The sequence below is a fragment of the Grampus griseus genome (assembly GCF_964374135.1).
Source record: "Grampus griseus genome assembly, chromosome: 1".
NCBI classification, from domain to species: Eukaryota; Metazoa; Chordata; class Mammalia; order Artiodactyla; family Delphinidae; genus Grampus; species Grampus griseus.
The window spans coordinates 53,390,217-53,403,853 of NC_139017.1; the positions used below are offsets into that span (position 1 = coordinate 53,390,217).

The window sequence follows — 13,637 nt, forward strand, 5'->3', positions numbered from 1 at the left end:
TTTGGAAGGGATCCAAATGATTTTAAGGCTCAGTGAGGGTTGAGAACGGTGTCTGTAATGCAACAAACCCTTTCTCAAGTCAAGTCCTTAACCCATAGTGTTTCTCTGAAAAACTCTTCCTCTGCTCTCCTGACCCCCATAATCTCTAAGTTTGAGCTTAAAACTTCTTCAGAAAACAAATTTTCCTTGATACCCTCTGCTAGTTTAGCTTCCCTTAATCATCCCTATAAATCCTCTTTTGTTGAATACTTACCGATTTCCTGTGTTTCAAATTTGCTTTCCCATGAGATTACTGGCAGAACTTATCTGTCTTGCCCCTGTTCTAACCCCACTGCTTAACACAGCACCTAGTACACAGTAGACACTAAACAACTATCTGATGATCAACTGAAAATGTTTGTATCCTGGGGATTCAATCTTGCAGAGATATTATATTTAGTTCTTCATCTTTCCATAACAAGATTCTTGGTTGAGGGGAGATTTGTAAGGATGGCAAAGGATTTTTGATGAGGGAAGTGTGTATTTGGGGTACCCTCATGAGCCAAGATATGTTGATGCTAAGACCCTAAAATGTCTGGAGATTTGGTGAAGTAGGCCTTCCAGTAGTGTGCAGAGATGAGGGCCCCACATCTCCCTGGAAAAGAACTTTCTAAGAAAAGACAGTGGAGGCACAAAACTAGTTTAAAGAGAATGATTCATTAGAAAAAAAAAAAAAAAGGAGTAGGGCAATTCTACATAATATAACAGCACAGTAACTTTCTTTCAGGGATTTGTCCCATCAATCTTCCCCAGAGTTTAAGTCAAGCAAGGAATGAATATAAGAACAAGTAAAATCTGTTAAGAACTACAAAACTGAGAGTGCACAGTGTAGTTACACTGGTTCTGGTTCTTTTTGCAGTAGTAGAAAATAATTTAACTGGATTTGGGAGTAGGCAGTGAATTTATTCTGGGTGTAGCCTTCACCTATCTCGGTATCTGGCCTTGGCAGTGTTGGTAGGGACACAAGAGCATCAGCAACAGCAATCACTACCTTCAGTAAGGCACCAGCACAAGACAGAAAGCCTAAGAGGTAAGGGCATTGGATATTCATGCCCTCAATTCAGATGCCCCATCTCTCTGAACTTTTGACATTTTGCTATTATCAGAGAAAGGAGACATTCTAGTGAGCTAAGATTAAGGGAAAAGTTCAGACTCACATAGTATTCTAGAAGATCAAGTCCATGGCTCCCTTTGAACATTCCCAGGATAGTTTGGGAATTACCAGAGGGAATTCAAATTCCCTCAGAATAATGATTATTATGATAATATCATTTTCTCCCTGGCTAAGGTGGCATAAGAAAACACACATTATCCATATGTGATTTGAAACATCTGAGATTTAAGAAACTAGTCAAGTTGGCACAACTCCAATTCTTCTGGCCAAGAATGACAAGCGATATTGAACAAAAAATGTCAATGATATAAGATATATATAAAAAGCACATGGATAGTTTAGAGAACAAAGCCAAAATAATAAATATGGAAGCTTAAGGCCCACCAGACTGGCCCTAGAATCCAGTGTTATGAAATATATTACAAAGTACAGATTTCCAGGATTGTGAGCATTTTTTTAAATTAATTAATTTATTTATTTTTGGCTGCATTGGGTCTTCATGGCTGTGCACGGGTTTTCTCTAGTTGTGGTGAGTGGGGGCTACTCTTCGTTGCGGTGCGCGGGCTTCTCATTGCAGTGGCTTCTCGTTGTGGAGCACAGGCTCTAGGCGCACGGGCTTCAGTAGTTGTGGCACGCAGGCTCAGTAGCTGTGGCTCGTGGGCTCTAGAGCGCAGGCTCAGTAGTTGTAACGCATGGCTTAGTTGCTCTGAGGCATGTGGGATCTTCCTGGATGACGGCTCAAACCCGTGTCCCCTGCATTGGTAGGCAGATATTTAACCACTGAGCCACCAGGGAAGTCCCAGGATTGTGACCGTTTTATCAGTTACTGTGGGTTTCCAGTGAAGACCCAGAGTGATTAAGGAGTCATTGAAAATGATATAAAAGAGAACTTATCCATATAATAGAAGTTAAAGCCAGAATGATAATCACATCTCCCCAGAGGAGGCACTGAAGAATTTCTGGGAACACTGGTGAGCATGTTATATATTTGAAACAATAACAAAAAGCCTAATTGGGAAAAGCAGGTGAAATTCCTCGCTAAATCCTATAACTCCCTATACCGACACCACTGGAGAATCAGTCTGTACATGTTAGACAATCCTTACTGCTTATCAATGTGTGCACTGGCTTTTGGAATTAGATAAACATTAGCAGTATATATGGCACAGGTGAAAGCATGCTTATAACAAGGAAGGGATATTGCTGTAAATCAGTGAATCAACAAAAGATGTGACGCTAAAGTAATATGGGCAGAACAATAAACTGGTGATAGATTTGTGGTAACAAATTTGAAAAAGAGAGATCCTAGCTAACAGAGGGGAAGCAGAGGTCCATGTTATTAGAGATCAACGTAATGACGATTATTACTGTACAAGCAAGCTACAGGCTTAAAAATGGCTTATCAATTCTGGCTGTACATCAAAATTTTCTGGAAGGCTTTTTTTTTTTAATGTTGATGCCTGGTCTTGAATACAGACCTATTAAATCCATATCTCTGGAGGTGTGGCCCAGGAATCAAAATCAATATTTTTTAACCCCTTAATGTACTGCCAATGTTAAGAATCAGTGCTTTAAATTTAAAGTGTTACAAATTAATTTGTAAGGACTCAAGCCCAGTTAGAACATATTGTATAAGAAAAGTTCCCATTGAAACAATACTGCCAAAGGATCATTGCTTATATCAAACAAAATGTTCAGTTAGTCACTGCCCAGAGAAACACAACTAGTAGATTCTGGCCAAATTAAATGAAAGTGGTGACAAGGACAAAAATGTCTTTCCAAAACAGACCAATCACCATTATTCTTCCATGTTACAGTGAGAGTTGTCTGCCATATAGAAGATTCCATGCTCTCTAAGTAATAATAATGTGCAGTATGTTAATAAATAACATAGCAAAGAATTATTCTCTCAAGATTAAGTAAAATCATGTTTGGCATTGTTAGGAATCAATGCTAGATATGAATATAAATATTTTAGAGAAAGGAGAATAAGTCCTCTGAAGCACTCAGTCTGAGCACAGCCCAGAGAAGAGGTGTTAGACAATGATCAGTGTGGTGACTCCCAGGAAGGTCATGGCAGGATGCTTTATCCCTAGTGGGGAGATGCCATTTTTTAATTCAGATCCCCAATCAGGAAGTTTCTCTGACTCTCTCATCTGTTTGGGGTGGTTTACCATGGTACCAGAGAATGGGTGGCTTAAACAACAGAAATTTATTTCTCACAGTTCTGGATGCTGGGAAGTCCAAGATCAAAGAATGGTAGATTCAGTATCTGGTGAGATTCTTCTTCCTGGGTTTCAGACAGCCATCCTTTCCTTGCATCCTCACATGGTGGAGACAGAAATCGCAAGCAAGCTCTCTTATGTCTCTTCTTATAAAGGCTCTAATCCCATCATAGGGGTTATCTCTCATGACCTCCTCTAAACCTAATCACCTCCCAAAGGCCCCACTTCCTAATATCATCACACTGGGGGTTAGGGTTTCAACATCGAAATTTCTCAAAATTCAAACACGCAGTCCACAACACAATCTTAATAGACAGGCATATAGCTCTATCCATCAAGATTGCTCTTACACTCCACAGAGGCAAAACACAGATCCCACAGGGCACTCAATGCTGGAGTCAGCAAAGCAGCACTTAGCAAACAGAGAAGGGCTTTTTTTTAATGTGCGAAGTATTCAGGGGCAGTCATTTGCCATGCACTAGAGGAATAAATTCCCTTTGAAATACCATTATTATACAGCAGTACCTAAAAGAGAACTTTGAGCTATTTCAGAAATAGAGACTGAGAATTTCAATAAACAGCACTAATGGGTCTGATACAAGAAAGTGACATTGCAACAGAGGCTTGCATGAACAAGAGTGGGATGTGCAGAAGAAAAGAGGTGCTATTCCATTAGGTCTTCTCCAGTTCTCCAACTCCTTGAATAAAGAAGTGGAGATTCTTGGGCTTCCCTGGTGGTGCAGTGGTTGAGAGTCCGCCTGCCGATGCAGGGGACACGGGTTCGTGCCCGGGTCCGGGAAGATCCCACATGCCGCGGAGCGGCTGGACCCGTGGGCCATGGCCGCTGAGCCTGCGTGTCTGGAGCCTGTGCTCTGCAATGGGAGAGGCCACAACAGTGAGAGGCCCGCGTACCGCAAAAAAAAAAAAAAAAAAAAAAAAAAAAAGAAATGGAGATTCTTAATGGAATCCCATTTATAATCATTTATAAATTTAAATAGTTATATTAGACAGCTATACACTGACCTGTACATGGTTCCCACTCTATAGTAGTGTGAGTTTGGACATTTTTCAGTAAGGCCTGATTTAAATCACCTTGCTGATATGTTTATAGATAGACTCCACACTGAGCAGACTGCACTTAATGGTTAGAGTGTTGTATAGGAGGGCACCCAGTAAAGAGCATTCCTAATAAATTTTTGTCTGGAAATGCTAATTATATAAGCACAGTGGTTGGCTGTAAAAGGCCAGCATTTAATATCATGCATAGGTTTAAATTACAGTTTGTCTGGTCTCATCACTTCTATAAACCCTTGGGCTTATATTTCAAGTCCAATTTGGTCCCTTTGGTTTCTGTAAAAGACAGAATTACACATGATGTTATGAGCCCCACAGGTCTGTCATCATTGATTCTTTTCTCTCTCCTGGTAGTTACAGGTGCAAACAGCTGCCAGCCTATGGGATGCATACTCAGGCCTGTTAAGTAATCAAGCCATGATCCTGGCCATGAACTCCAGGTATAATAAGCTTTAATGCTTTCATATCACTGATTGAATACCTTTTTAAAAATGTAATAAATACATATCAAAAATACGAGAAATAAAAAGTTACTCCAAATTCCACCACCCTAATTCAGCAACTATTAGCTCTTTCTTTCTCATGTTCTTTTAAATCTTTCTGTATTGCAGGAATAGGCAGATTATTTAACTACTGCAGAATCATAAGCAGGTTGCACATTCAATTTTCTATCCTACTTTTCATTTTTGCTTTGTCTTAATTTTTAATTTCTCCGTAAAATCATATTTTCATTTTAATGGCAATGGAATATTCCAAAATTTTGACATTTTCTAAATTATGTTATATTTTACCAACATTATGATAATCATCCTAGTACGTAAAAGATTGTATCTGCTCTGAACTACTTCCTTGAAATACCATTCTGAAAGTGAGGTTCCTGATTTAGGTGATAGGCAACCATGAAAATGCCCTGCTGTGGGGGAATCCTCATTGGTCAACAACTCCAGCCCTGCCTGTATAGATTCACCAGCACGGTCTGTGAGGTGTCACTTCCTGTAGGCTGATCTCACCAATGACCCAGAATGGTAGGACAAATAACTCCAATGGGTGACTTCAGCTTGAGGGATCGCCATCAGCCAAGCTGAACCCTCCTTGGAACTTGCTGCAGTCCAAGACTCTTCCTACCCTATTCCTTCTTCCTTCCTTCTCTTGGAAATCTCTTGTACTTCTAATCCTGTTTTGGCATCTGCTTCCCCTGAACCCAAAGTAATGCAGATGAGATGAACCTTCTAAGAGTTTTTGATTGTGTCAACTTGTTTTCCAGAAGAACTGCACTTATTAATAAGTGTTTTGTCAAAGCCTAGTCACTTAGAAGATACTCATACATGTATACATAGATCCATATAAACAAAATTTGGCATACTGTATTATATTATTTTACAGGGTTCATGGAAAGGCAGACCCTGGATTAGAATCCCCTTCTCCATATTTTAATTTAATTTTTTGGTCTACTTAAATGCCCTAAAAATGCCCCCCCCAATAGTTTTTCCTTTATTCTTTAAAATTTGTTATAGATTTTGGTTTTCATATTTCGACCAAGTATAATTTGGTACATAAAGATTTACGTGTGTTATACCTTCATATATACTTGTATAATTTAATAATATAAATAAATTTTGTTACTATTAAACTCATATAATAGCTTACTTATTTTTTTGACTAATTTAGTCTTTATTAATTATTATTTAGTTTCTGCTTACTCTTTTGCTTGTCTTTTTTTTGTTGCTGTTATTGGAGTATAGTCGATTTACAATGTTGTGTTAGTTTCAGGTGTATAGTAAAGTGAATCAGTTACACATATATCTACTCTTTTTTAGATTCTTTTCCCATATAGGCCACTAGAGATTATTGAGTAGATTTCCCTGTGCTATACAGTAGGTCCTTATTAGTTATCTATTTTATATATAGTAGTGTGTATCTGTCAATCCCAATCTTCCAATTTATCCCTTCCCCCCTACCCCCCGGTAACCATAAGTTTGTTCTCTACATCTGTAACTCTATTTCTGTTTTGTAGATAAGTTCATTTGTACACTTTTTTTAGATTCCACATGTAAACAATATCACATAATATTTGTCTCTCTTTGTCTGACTTACTTCACTCACTATGACAATCTCTAGGTCCATTGATGTCACTGCAAATGGCATTATTTCATTCTTTTTTATGGCTGAGTAATATTCCATTGTATATACATACCACACCTTCTTTATCTATTCATCTGTCAATGGACATTCAGGTTGCTTCCGTGTCCTGGCTATTTTAAATAGTGCTGCAATGAACATTGGGGTCCATATATCCTTTTGAACCATGTTTTTTCTCCAGATATATGCCCAGGAGTGGGATTGCTGGATCATATGGTAGCTCTACTTTTAGTTTTTTAAGGCACGTCCACACTGTTCTCCATAGTTGCTGTATCAATTTACATTCCTACCAACAGTGTAGGAGGGTTCCCTTTTCCCCACACCCTCTCCAGCACATATTGTTTCTAGATTTTTTGATGATGGCCATTCTGATTGGTGTGAGGTGATACTTCATTGGAGTTTTGATTTGCATTTCTCTAATAATTAGTGATGTTGAGCAGCTTTTCATGTGCTTTTTAGCTATCTGTATGTCTTCTTTGGAGAGATGTCTATTTAGATCTTCTGCCTATTTTTTTGATTGGGTTGTTTGTTTTTCTGATATTGAGCTGCATGAGATGTTTGTATATTTTGGAGATTAATCCCATGTCAGTTGCTTCTTTTGCAAATATTTTCTCCCTTTATGAGGGTTGTCTTTTCATTTTGTTTATGGTTTCCTTTGCTGTGGAAAAGCTAAGTTTAATTAGGTCCCATTTGCTTATTTTTGTTTTTATTTTCATTACTCTAGGAGGTATATTGAAAAAGATCTTGCTATGATTTATGTCAAAGAGTTTTCTATGTTTTCCTCTAAGAGTTTTATAGTATCCAGCCTTTTAGGCTTATAGTATCCATTTAGGCCTTTAATCCATTTTGAGTTTATTTTCGTGTGTGGTGTTAGGGAGTGTTCTAATTTCATTCTTTTACATGGAGCTGTCCAGTTTTCCCAGGACGACTTATTGAAGAGACTGTCTTTTCTCCATTGTATATTCTTGCCCCCTTTGTCACAGATTAGGTGACCATGGGTGCATGGTTTTATCTCTGGACTTTCTATCCTGTTCCATTGATCTATATTTCTGTTTTGTGCCAGTATCATACTGCTTTGATGACTGTAGCTTTGTAGTATAGTCTGAAGTCAGGGAGCCTGATTCCTCCAGCTCCGTTCTTCTTTCTCAGGATTGCTTTGGCTTTTGTGGTCTTTATGTTTCCATACAAATTGTAAAATTTTTTGTTCTAATTCTGTGAAAAATGCCATTGGTAATTTGATAAGGATTGCATTGAATCTGTAGATTGCTTTGGGTAGTGTAGTAATTTTCACAATATTGATTCTTCCAATCTGAGAACATGTTATATCTCTCCATCTGTTTGTGTCATCTTTGATTTTTTTCATTAGTATCTTATAGTTTTCTGAGTACAGGTCTTTTACCTCCTTAGGTAGATTTATTCCTTGGTATTTTATTCTTTTTGATGTGATAGTAAATGGGATTATTTCTTTGATTTCTCTTTCTGATCTTTCATTGTTAGTGCATAGGAATGCAAGGGATTTCTGTGCATTAATTTTGTATCCTGCAACATTACCAGATTCCTTGATGAGCTCTAGTAGTTTTCTGGTAACATCTTTAGGATTCTCTATGTATAGTATCATGTCATCTGCAAACAGTGACAGTTTTACTTCTTCTTTTCCAATTTGGATTCCTTTTATTTCTTTTTCTTCTCTGATTGCCACGGCTAGGACTTCCAAAACTATGTTGAATAATAGTGGTGACAGTGGACATCCTTGTCTTGTTCCTGATCTTAGAAGAAATGCTTTGAGAATCTCACCATTGAGAATGATGTTTGCTGTGTGTTTGTCATGTATGGCCTTTATTATGTTGAGGTAGGTTCCCTCTATGCTCACTTACTGGAAAGTTTTTATCATAAGTGGGTGTTGAATTTTGTCAAAAACATTTTCTGCATCTATTGAGATATTATATCATTTTTATTCTTCAATTTATTGATGTCATGTCTCACACTGATTGATTTGCAGATATTGAAGAATCCTTGCATCCCTGGGATAAATCCCACTTACTTGATCATGGTGTGTGATCCTTTTAATGTGTTGTTGGATTCGGTATGCTAGTATTTTGTTGAGGATTTTTGCATCTATCTATGTTCATCAGTGATATTGGCCTGTCATTTTCTTTTTTGTGATATCTTTATCTGGTTTTGGTGTCAGGGTGATGATGGTGTCATAGAATGAGCTTGGGAGTGTTCATTCCTCTGTAATTTTTTGGAGGAGTTTCAGAAGGATAGGTGTTAACTCTTCTCTAAATATTTGATAGAATTTGCCTGTGAAGCCATCTGCTCCTAGATTTGTGCTTGGTCTATTCATATTTTCTATTTCTTCCTGGTTCAGTCTTGGAAGGTTGTACCTTTCTAAGAATTTGTCCATTTCTTCTAGGTTGTCCATTTTATTGGCGTATAGTTGCTTGTAGTAGTCTCCTATGATTTCTTATCTTTTAAATCTTTTTTTAAACTTGCCATTATACTATTATTTCTCCTTTTCCTTTTTTTTTCCATAATGCATTTATTTTGCTTATGTCCTTCATGTCTTTGGTTGTATTTTTAGTCCTTTTAAAATCTTAAATTATATGTTTAGTTTATTATTTTCCCTCATTTTAAATAAAAAAAAGTCTTGACAGTATTTAAGTACTTTGAATTTTCTAATTTTTAAAATAGACTTCTCATTGTGATTTGAGAACGAAATATGCATCCTTTTATATTTTGAAACTTTCTATGGCTAAGTATATGGTAAATATTTGTCAGCATTCCATGATTATCTGAAAAGATAATCCTTGTTATCTCAATTAATACAATTTATACCTCCTTATTAATTCTATTAAAGGTCTCTCCTTTTGCAGAATTTTTATTTTTATCTACCATATACTAATAATTGAATGCTTAATCATCTCCTATATCTGTGTGTCTATTTCTCCTTATATCTTTAATAATATAATAATTTTTCATAAAATTATTATATAAATAATTCTGTTTAATAATTTTTCAATTTTGTTTCTACGTGGTTTGAGAACTTTTGTATTAATAACTATGTCTTTTATTATTTTATAATAATTGCATATATCTCTCTTAATACTCTTTCATTTGTATTAGACTTGTATCATATTGATATAGCCCTCCTGATTTATTTTTGATCATGTTTAATATAATTTTCCCATGCTTTTATTAGGAGGCATCGACTTTCCTTTATTCAATTGTGATTCTTGAAATTATACTTGTAAAAATTTTGCTTACTGATCTTATATAATACTTATTGCTTCATAATAGGAAGAAATAAAACATTTTCAAGAAATATTTTAGTACATTTGGCTTACCTCTACTTCTCACTTCACTCTAATATCTGAAAAAACATTTCACTCAAAAATTTAACAAAAGCATACAGTAATTTGTGAGGGATGCTTATTCTTTCTTCTCAAGTTTCTTTCTATACCACCTGGTTATATATCTTGGAATATAAGAAAGGTTTTACACTGCCATTCTTATTTCCAAGATGTCATTTTTTGTAAAACACATTAGTAATTTAATACTTGTTCTTTTGAAAACCAATTACATGTAGCCCAAAAAACAATGTATACTTGCTGATAATTGCCGATGTTGACCTATATATTTATATCGAACTTTCTTTACTATCACCAATATCTGACTCTCAGTGTTCTTCACACTTAAAATGTGAAGATTCTTTTGTCCATCAGCAGTTATGAATGGCATCAGAGTATCACACTACTTTCCTAATCCTTGTTCATGACATGGACCATTTTAGCATTTTTAGGACTGGCAATATGATTTCAAAGTACATTAAAAGACACTATTTTCTATTTTATCAAAATATTAATTTTGCATTTTTCTAAACAAAGTCATATATCTCTAGAAACCTACAACTGAAAATACTACTGGAAGCTTTTGATAGGTAGCTGTTCAGAGTCTGAAAATCCATTGGAGCCCATGAATAAGTCAAATCAATCTTCTCAAGATTTGAAAATTATCTAATATAATACGAGAAATGCCGTTTCAAACAATGGATATCAGATATTTAGGTCTTCTTCTCCAGTAGAGGAAAAAGATTCTGAGTTCAGCACAAGATTTCCTACCTTAACAACTATATTACCATCTTTTTTAAAAAAATTATTTTTAACACAAAAAAATCAGGAGGCACTGTTATCCAGAGGTCACACTTATTGAAGGAACAATAACTGTGTCACAACTTATCTTTTTAGCTGCTGATGGGAAGGTTTCTTTTGCCATAAATTGGAAGATGTATCCCAATATCAGAAACATTAAATGTAAGAAACATAGTATCATGGACTAGAGAAAATGTGGCAGTAATATATTTCAACTACCTAAATCTCAGCATGGCTTTACAGGCTTGGCTGGGTAGGTAACCACCCTTTACATTATTATGTCTATGCAGAAATATATTATGAACTCTAAATAACAGATTATAAATGATTTTTACCAAAAAATATGATTCCTTTATAGTTAAAGCACCATTGTTATTTTTACACTAATATTTAAAACCCATGTTATATAAAGCCGAAAGTTGGGCCTCATTTTCTAGTACACTGTCTCTTAAACTAAGAAAAAACCACTAAAGTTAGGTTGTATCTGTTCTTTCCTCAATTTAATAATTATACCTTTTTCTTGTCAGCTTCGTGGATCCCTTATTGCAATATGAAACTCAGCTGAAGATAGTAGAGTTGTCCTTCAAAATGGCATTTGCTATACCAAGTCTTGACAAAGTGAAAGAAATTGGGAAGAATGAGGATGACCAAGAGGACCTGGAGGTAAGACTTGCTTCCTTTAGTCATAATGAGACATCGTCATGCACCACAGCAATCCCACAGAAGGTCTGTCCAAAAGTTGTAATCTTTGTTTTCTCCTTCATTCTCTTTAGATATAATAGATAAACAGCATATTCTAGCACTAATCTCTATCCCTGGACTCCTTGTGAATTCTATAACCCATGGGATTTAAAGGATTGTATAGGATCTATAGGAACAAATGGGTGAAGAGATTTTGGTTAATTTGTTTGACAAAAACAGCAAGTTTACTGGCAAGTGTTGCAAAGAAGGAAACAGGAGCTAAGAAAAGTGGAGGTAGGAAGAATCCTGTAGTAAGATCAGCAACATCTGTGGTTTTTATTTCTCAGCATAGCTACACAGTTCACTTGCCCCGCAAGGTATTAAAGCAATTCATGGCGTACAGTATTGAATGAGGTCTCATCTCCAGAGCTACCTCTCTCCTTTCTTACCTTCAGTTTATGGGGAGAACTCAGGACCCCAGGATGCAAAACTATAGGTGTTGGTGAAATTTTATCTAAGGCTGGCTGGCTGGTTGTGCAAATTTCTTGTTTTTCAGAATTTATACCGAACTATTTTAAACATATTTGAGGACACTCTTCTGATCTTAGTGTCTAAAGACCTCTACAAACTGCAAATCTTAAAGGTAAAGGGAAAATAAGTAGTCTCATTTTCTTGTCATAAATCTAAAGGGTATACTATATTTTACTTATTATTTACCATTTGCCATACTTAGATCTCCTTCAAGTATTTGGCAGCTGAAAATTTTTCTTTACCTTTCAGAATGTGCCATTATCTCCCAAATAAAATTACTTTCTTTTATTTGAATTACAGAGACACAATTTTAAGAAGCCAATTTTGGGAGAATGGCAACAGACACTTAAGAAGCCAAGGGTTATGTAGCAATGTAAGAGGAAACACAATGCGGGGTAGCAGAACATACGATGACTGGCCTAAACCACCTTCAGGTCCACCTAACAATGAGCCATATTTTGATAATAGCTATATGCATGTTCTTCCCTAACAACCCTGGGCTAGGGAATCCCATGAGCATCCTATCTTCATGGACACCATAGTATCAAAGGAAGTTCTAATAACCAGCCATAACCCTACTTTTCACATCCAAGATTTCACTGTGTTTTTAATGTGCCAGGCAGAGACAGAGACTGATCTGGACATTTTATGACCTTTAATTTTGCATTTTTAACAAGATGGCATCAGGAGGAAGCTGTCTGAAAATACTGAGAAACTAGATTTACTTACTGTACCATGAGAATCATGGGATTTGCAAATCGTAAAATACATTCAAGGAAAGAAGCAGAACTGGTATATATGAAGATTAGGAGAAATGGGGGGGGGATAATAAAATATACTGAGGTAACTTGTGCCTAATTTTAGCCAAATATTTTCCATGCATTTAAAACATTTTAACCTCACAATCCTGTAAATTGGTTATTACCCCATTATTACAACCCTCTCCCCATGTGTGCTCTTTCTACCACCCTAGGCTGCTTATTGAGGATTTACTCTATGTCAGGCACTAAGCTGCATACTTAATATATGGGTTTTTTAATTTAATCCTTAAAATAACCCTATGAGAAAGTTAAAATTATTTCTCTCATTTGCAGATAAGGAAATGGAAGCAGAGAGAGGAGAAATAATATGTGTGCATCTAATGAGTAGAGGACCTACTCTAACTAGGGAGCCTGTTACTTAACCACCTTGTTCTTATACCTACCACATCTAGAAACTCCCCTGATCCTCAAAAAGAGTTGACCCTCACTCCTGGAAAAGGAATAGGCTGAGCCCCCTGAGATTTAGAGACTCTTCTGCCCTAGGAAACAAACTTCAGAACAGTTTTACACAATGGGAGCAAGAGAAGGGGATGAGATTTGGCCAACCATTGGCATAAATACTAAGGACTCCAACAATCTGTCTTAAGAAGTCTACTAATGGTGGTTAACATGTAAGCCATATGCAGTCTTCTTCCTTCCCCAAGGTTGTAAATATGTCCCTGCATCTGAGGATTTAGAACAAATAGGTAGAAGCTACAGCAAGACAGACCATATTTAGCAATGAATCAAAATTAGCAAGAACTTTCTCATCGAGCTGGCTCCAGGAATATACTCTAAACCATGAGTCAGAAGATATCTGGATGGTAAATTTACAGAGGCAATTCTGGGATAAAATGACATTTCAGGATCAAATAACATTTGATTC

At 36.3% G+C, this 13,637-nt stretch overlaps 1 protein-coding gene across 1 annotated transcript in view; it reads left to right on the plus strand.

Annotated features, from left to right (window-relative positions):
* MROH9 (maestro heat like repeat family member 9) overlaps positions 1-13,637 on the plus strand; it is a gene marked incomplete at both ends in the record, with an annotated part of 95,758 nt that overhangs the window by 17,957 nt on the left and 64,164 nt on the right. The window contains 3 exons of the mRNA XM_082654870.1: positions 4,807-4,892; positions 11,267-11,402; positions 11,977-12,063. Coding sequence (XP_082510996.1) covers positions 4,807-4,892; positions 11,267-11,402; positions 11,977-12,063 — 309 coding nt within the window. The remainder of the gene's footprint in view (positions 1-4,806; positions 4,893-11,266; positions 11,403-11,976; positions 12,064-13,637) is intronic.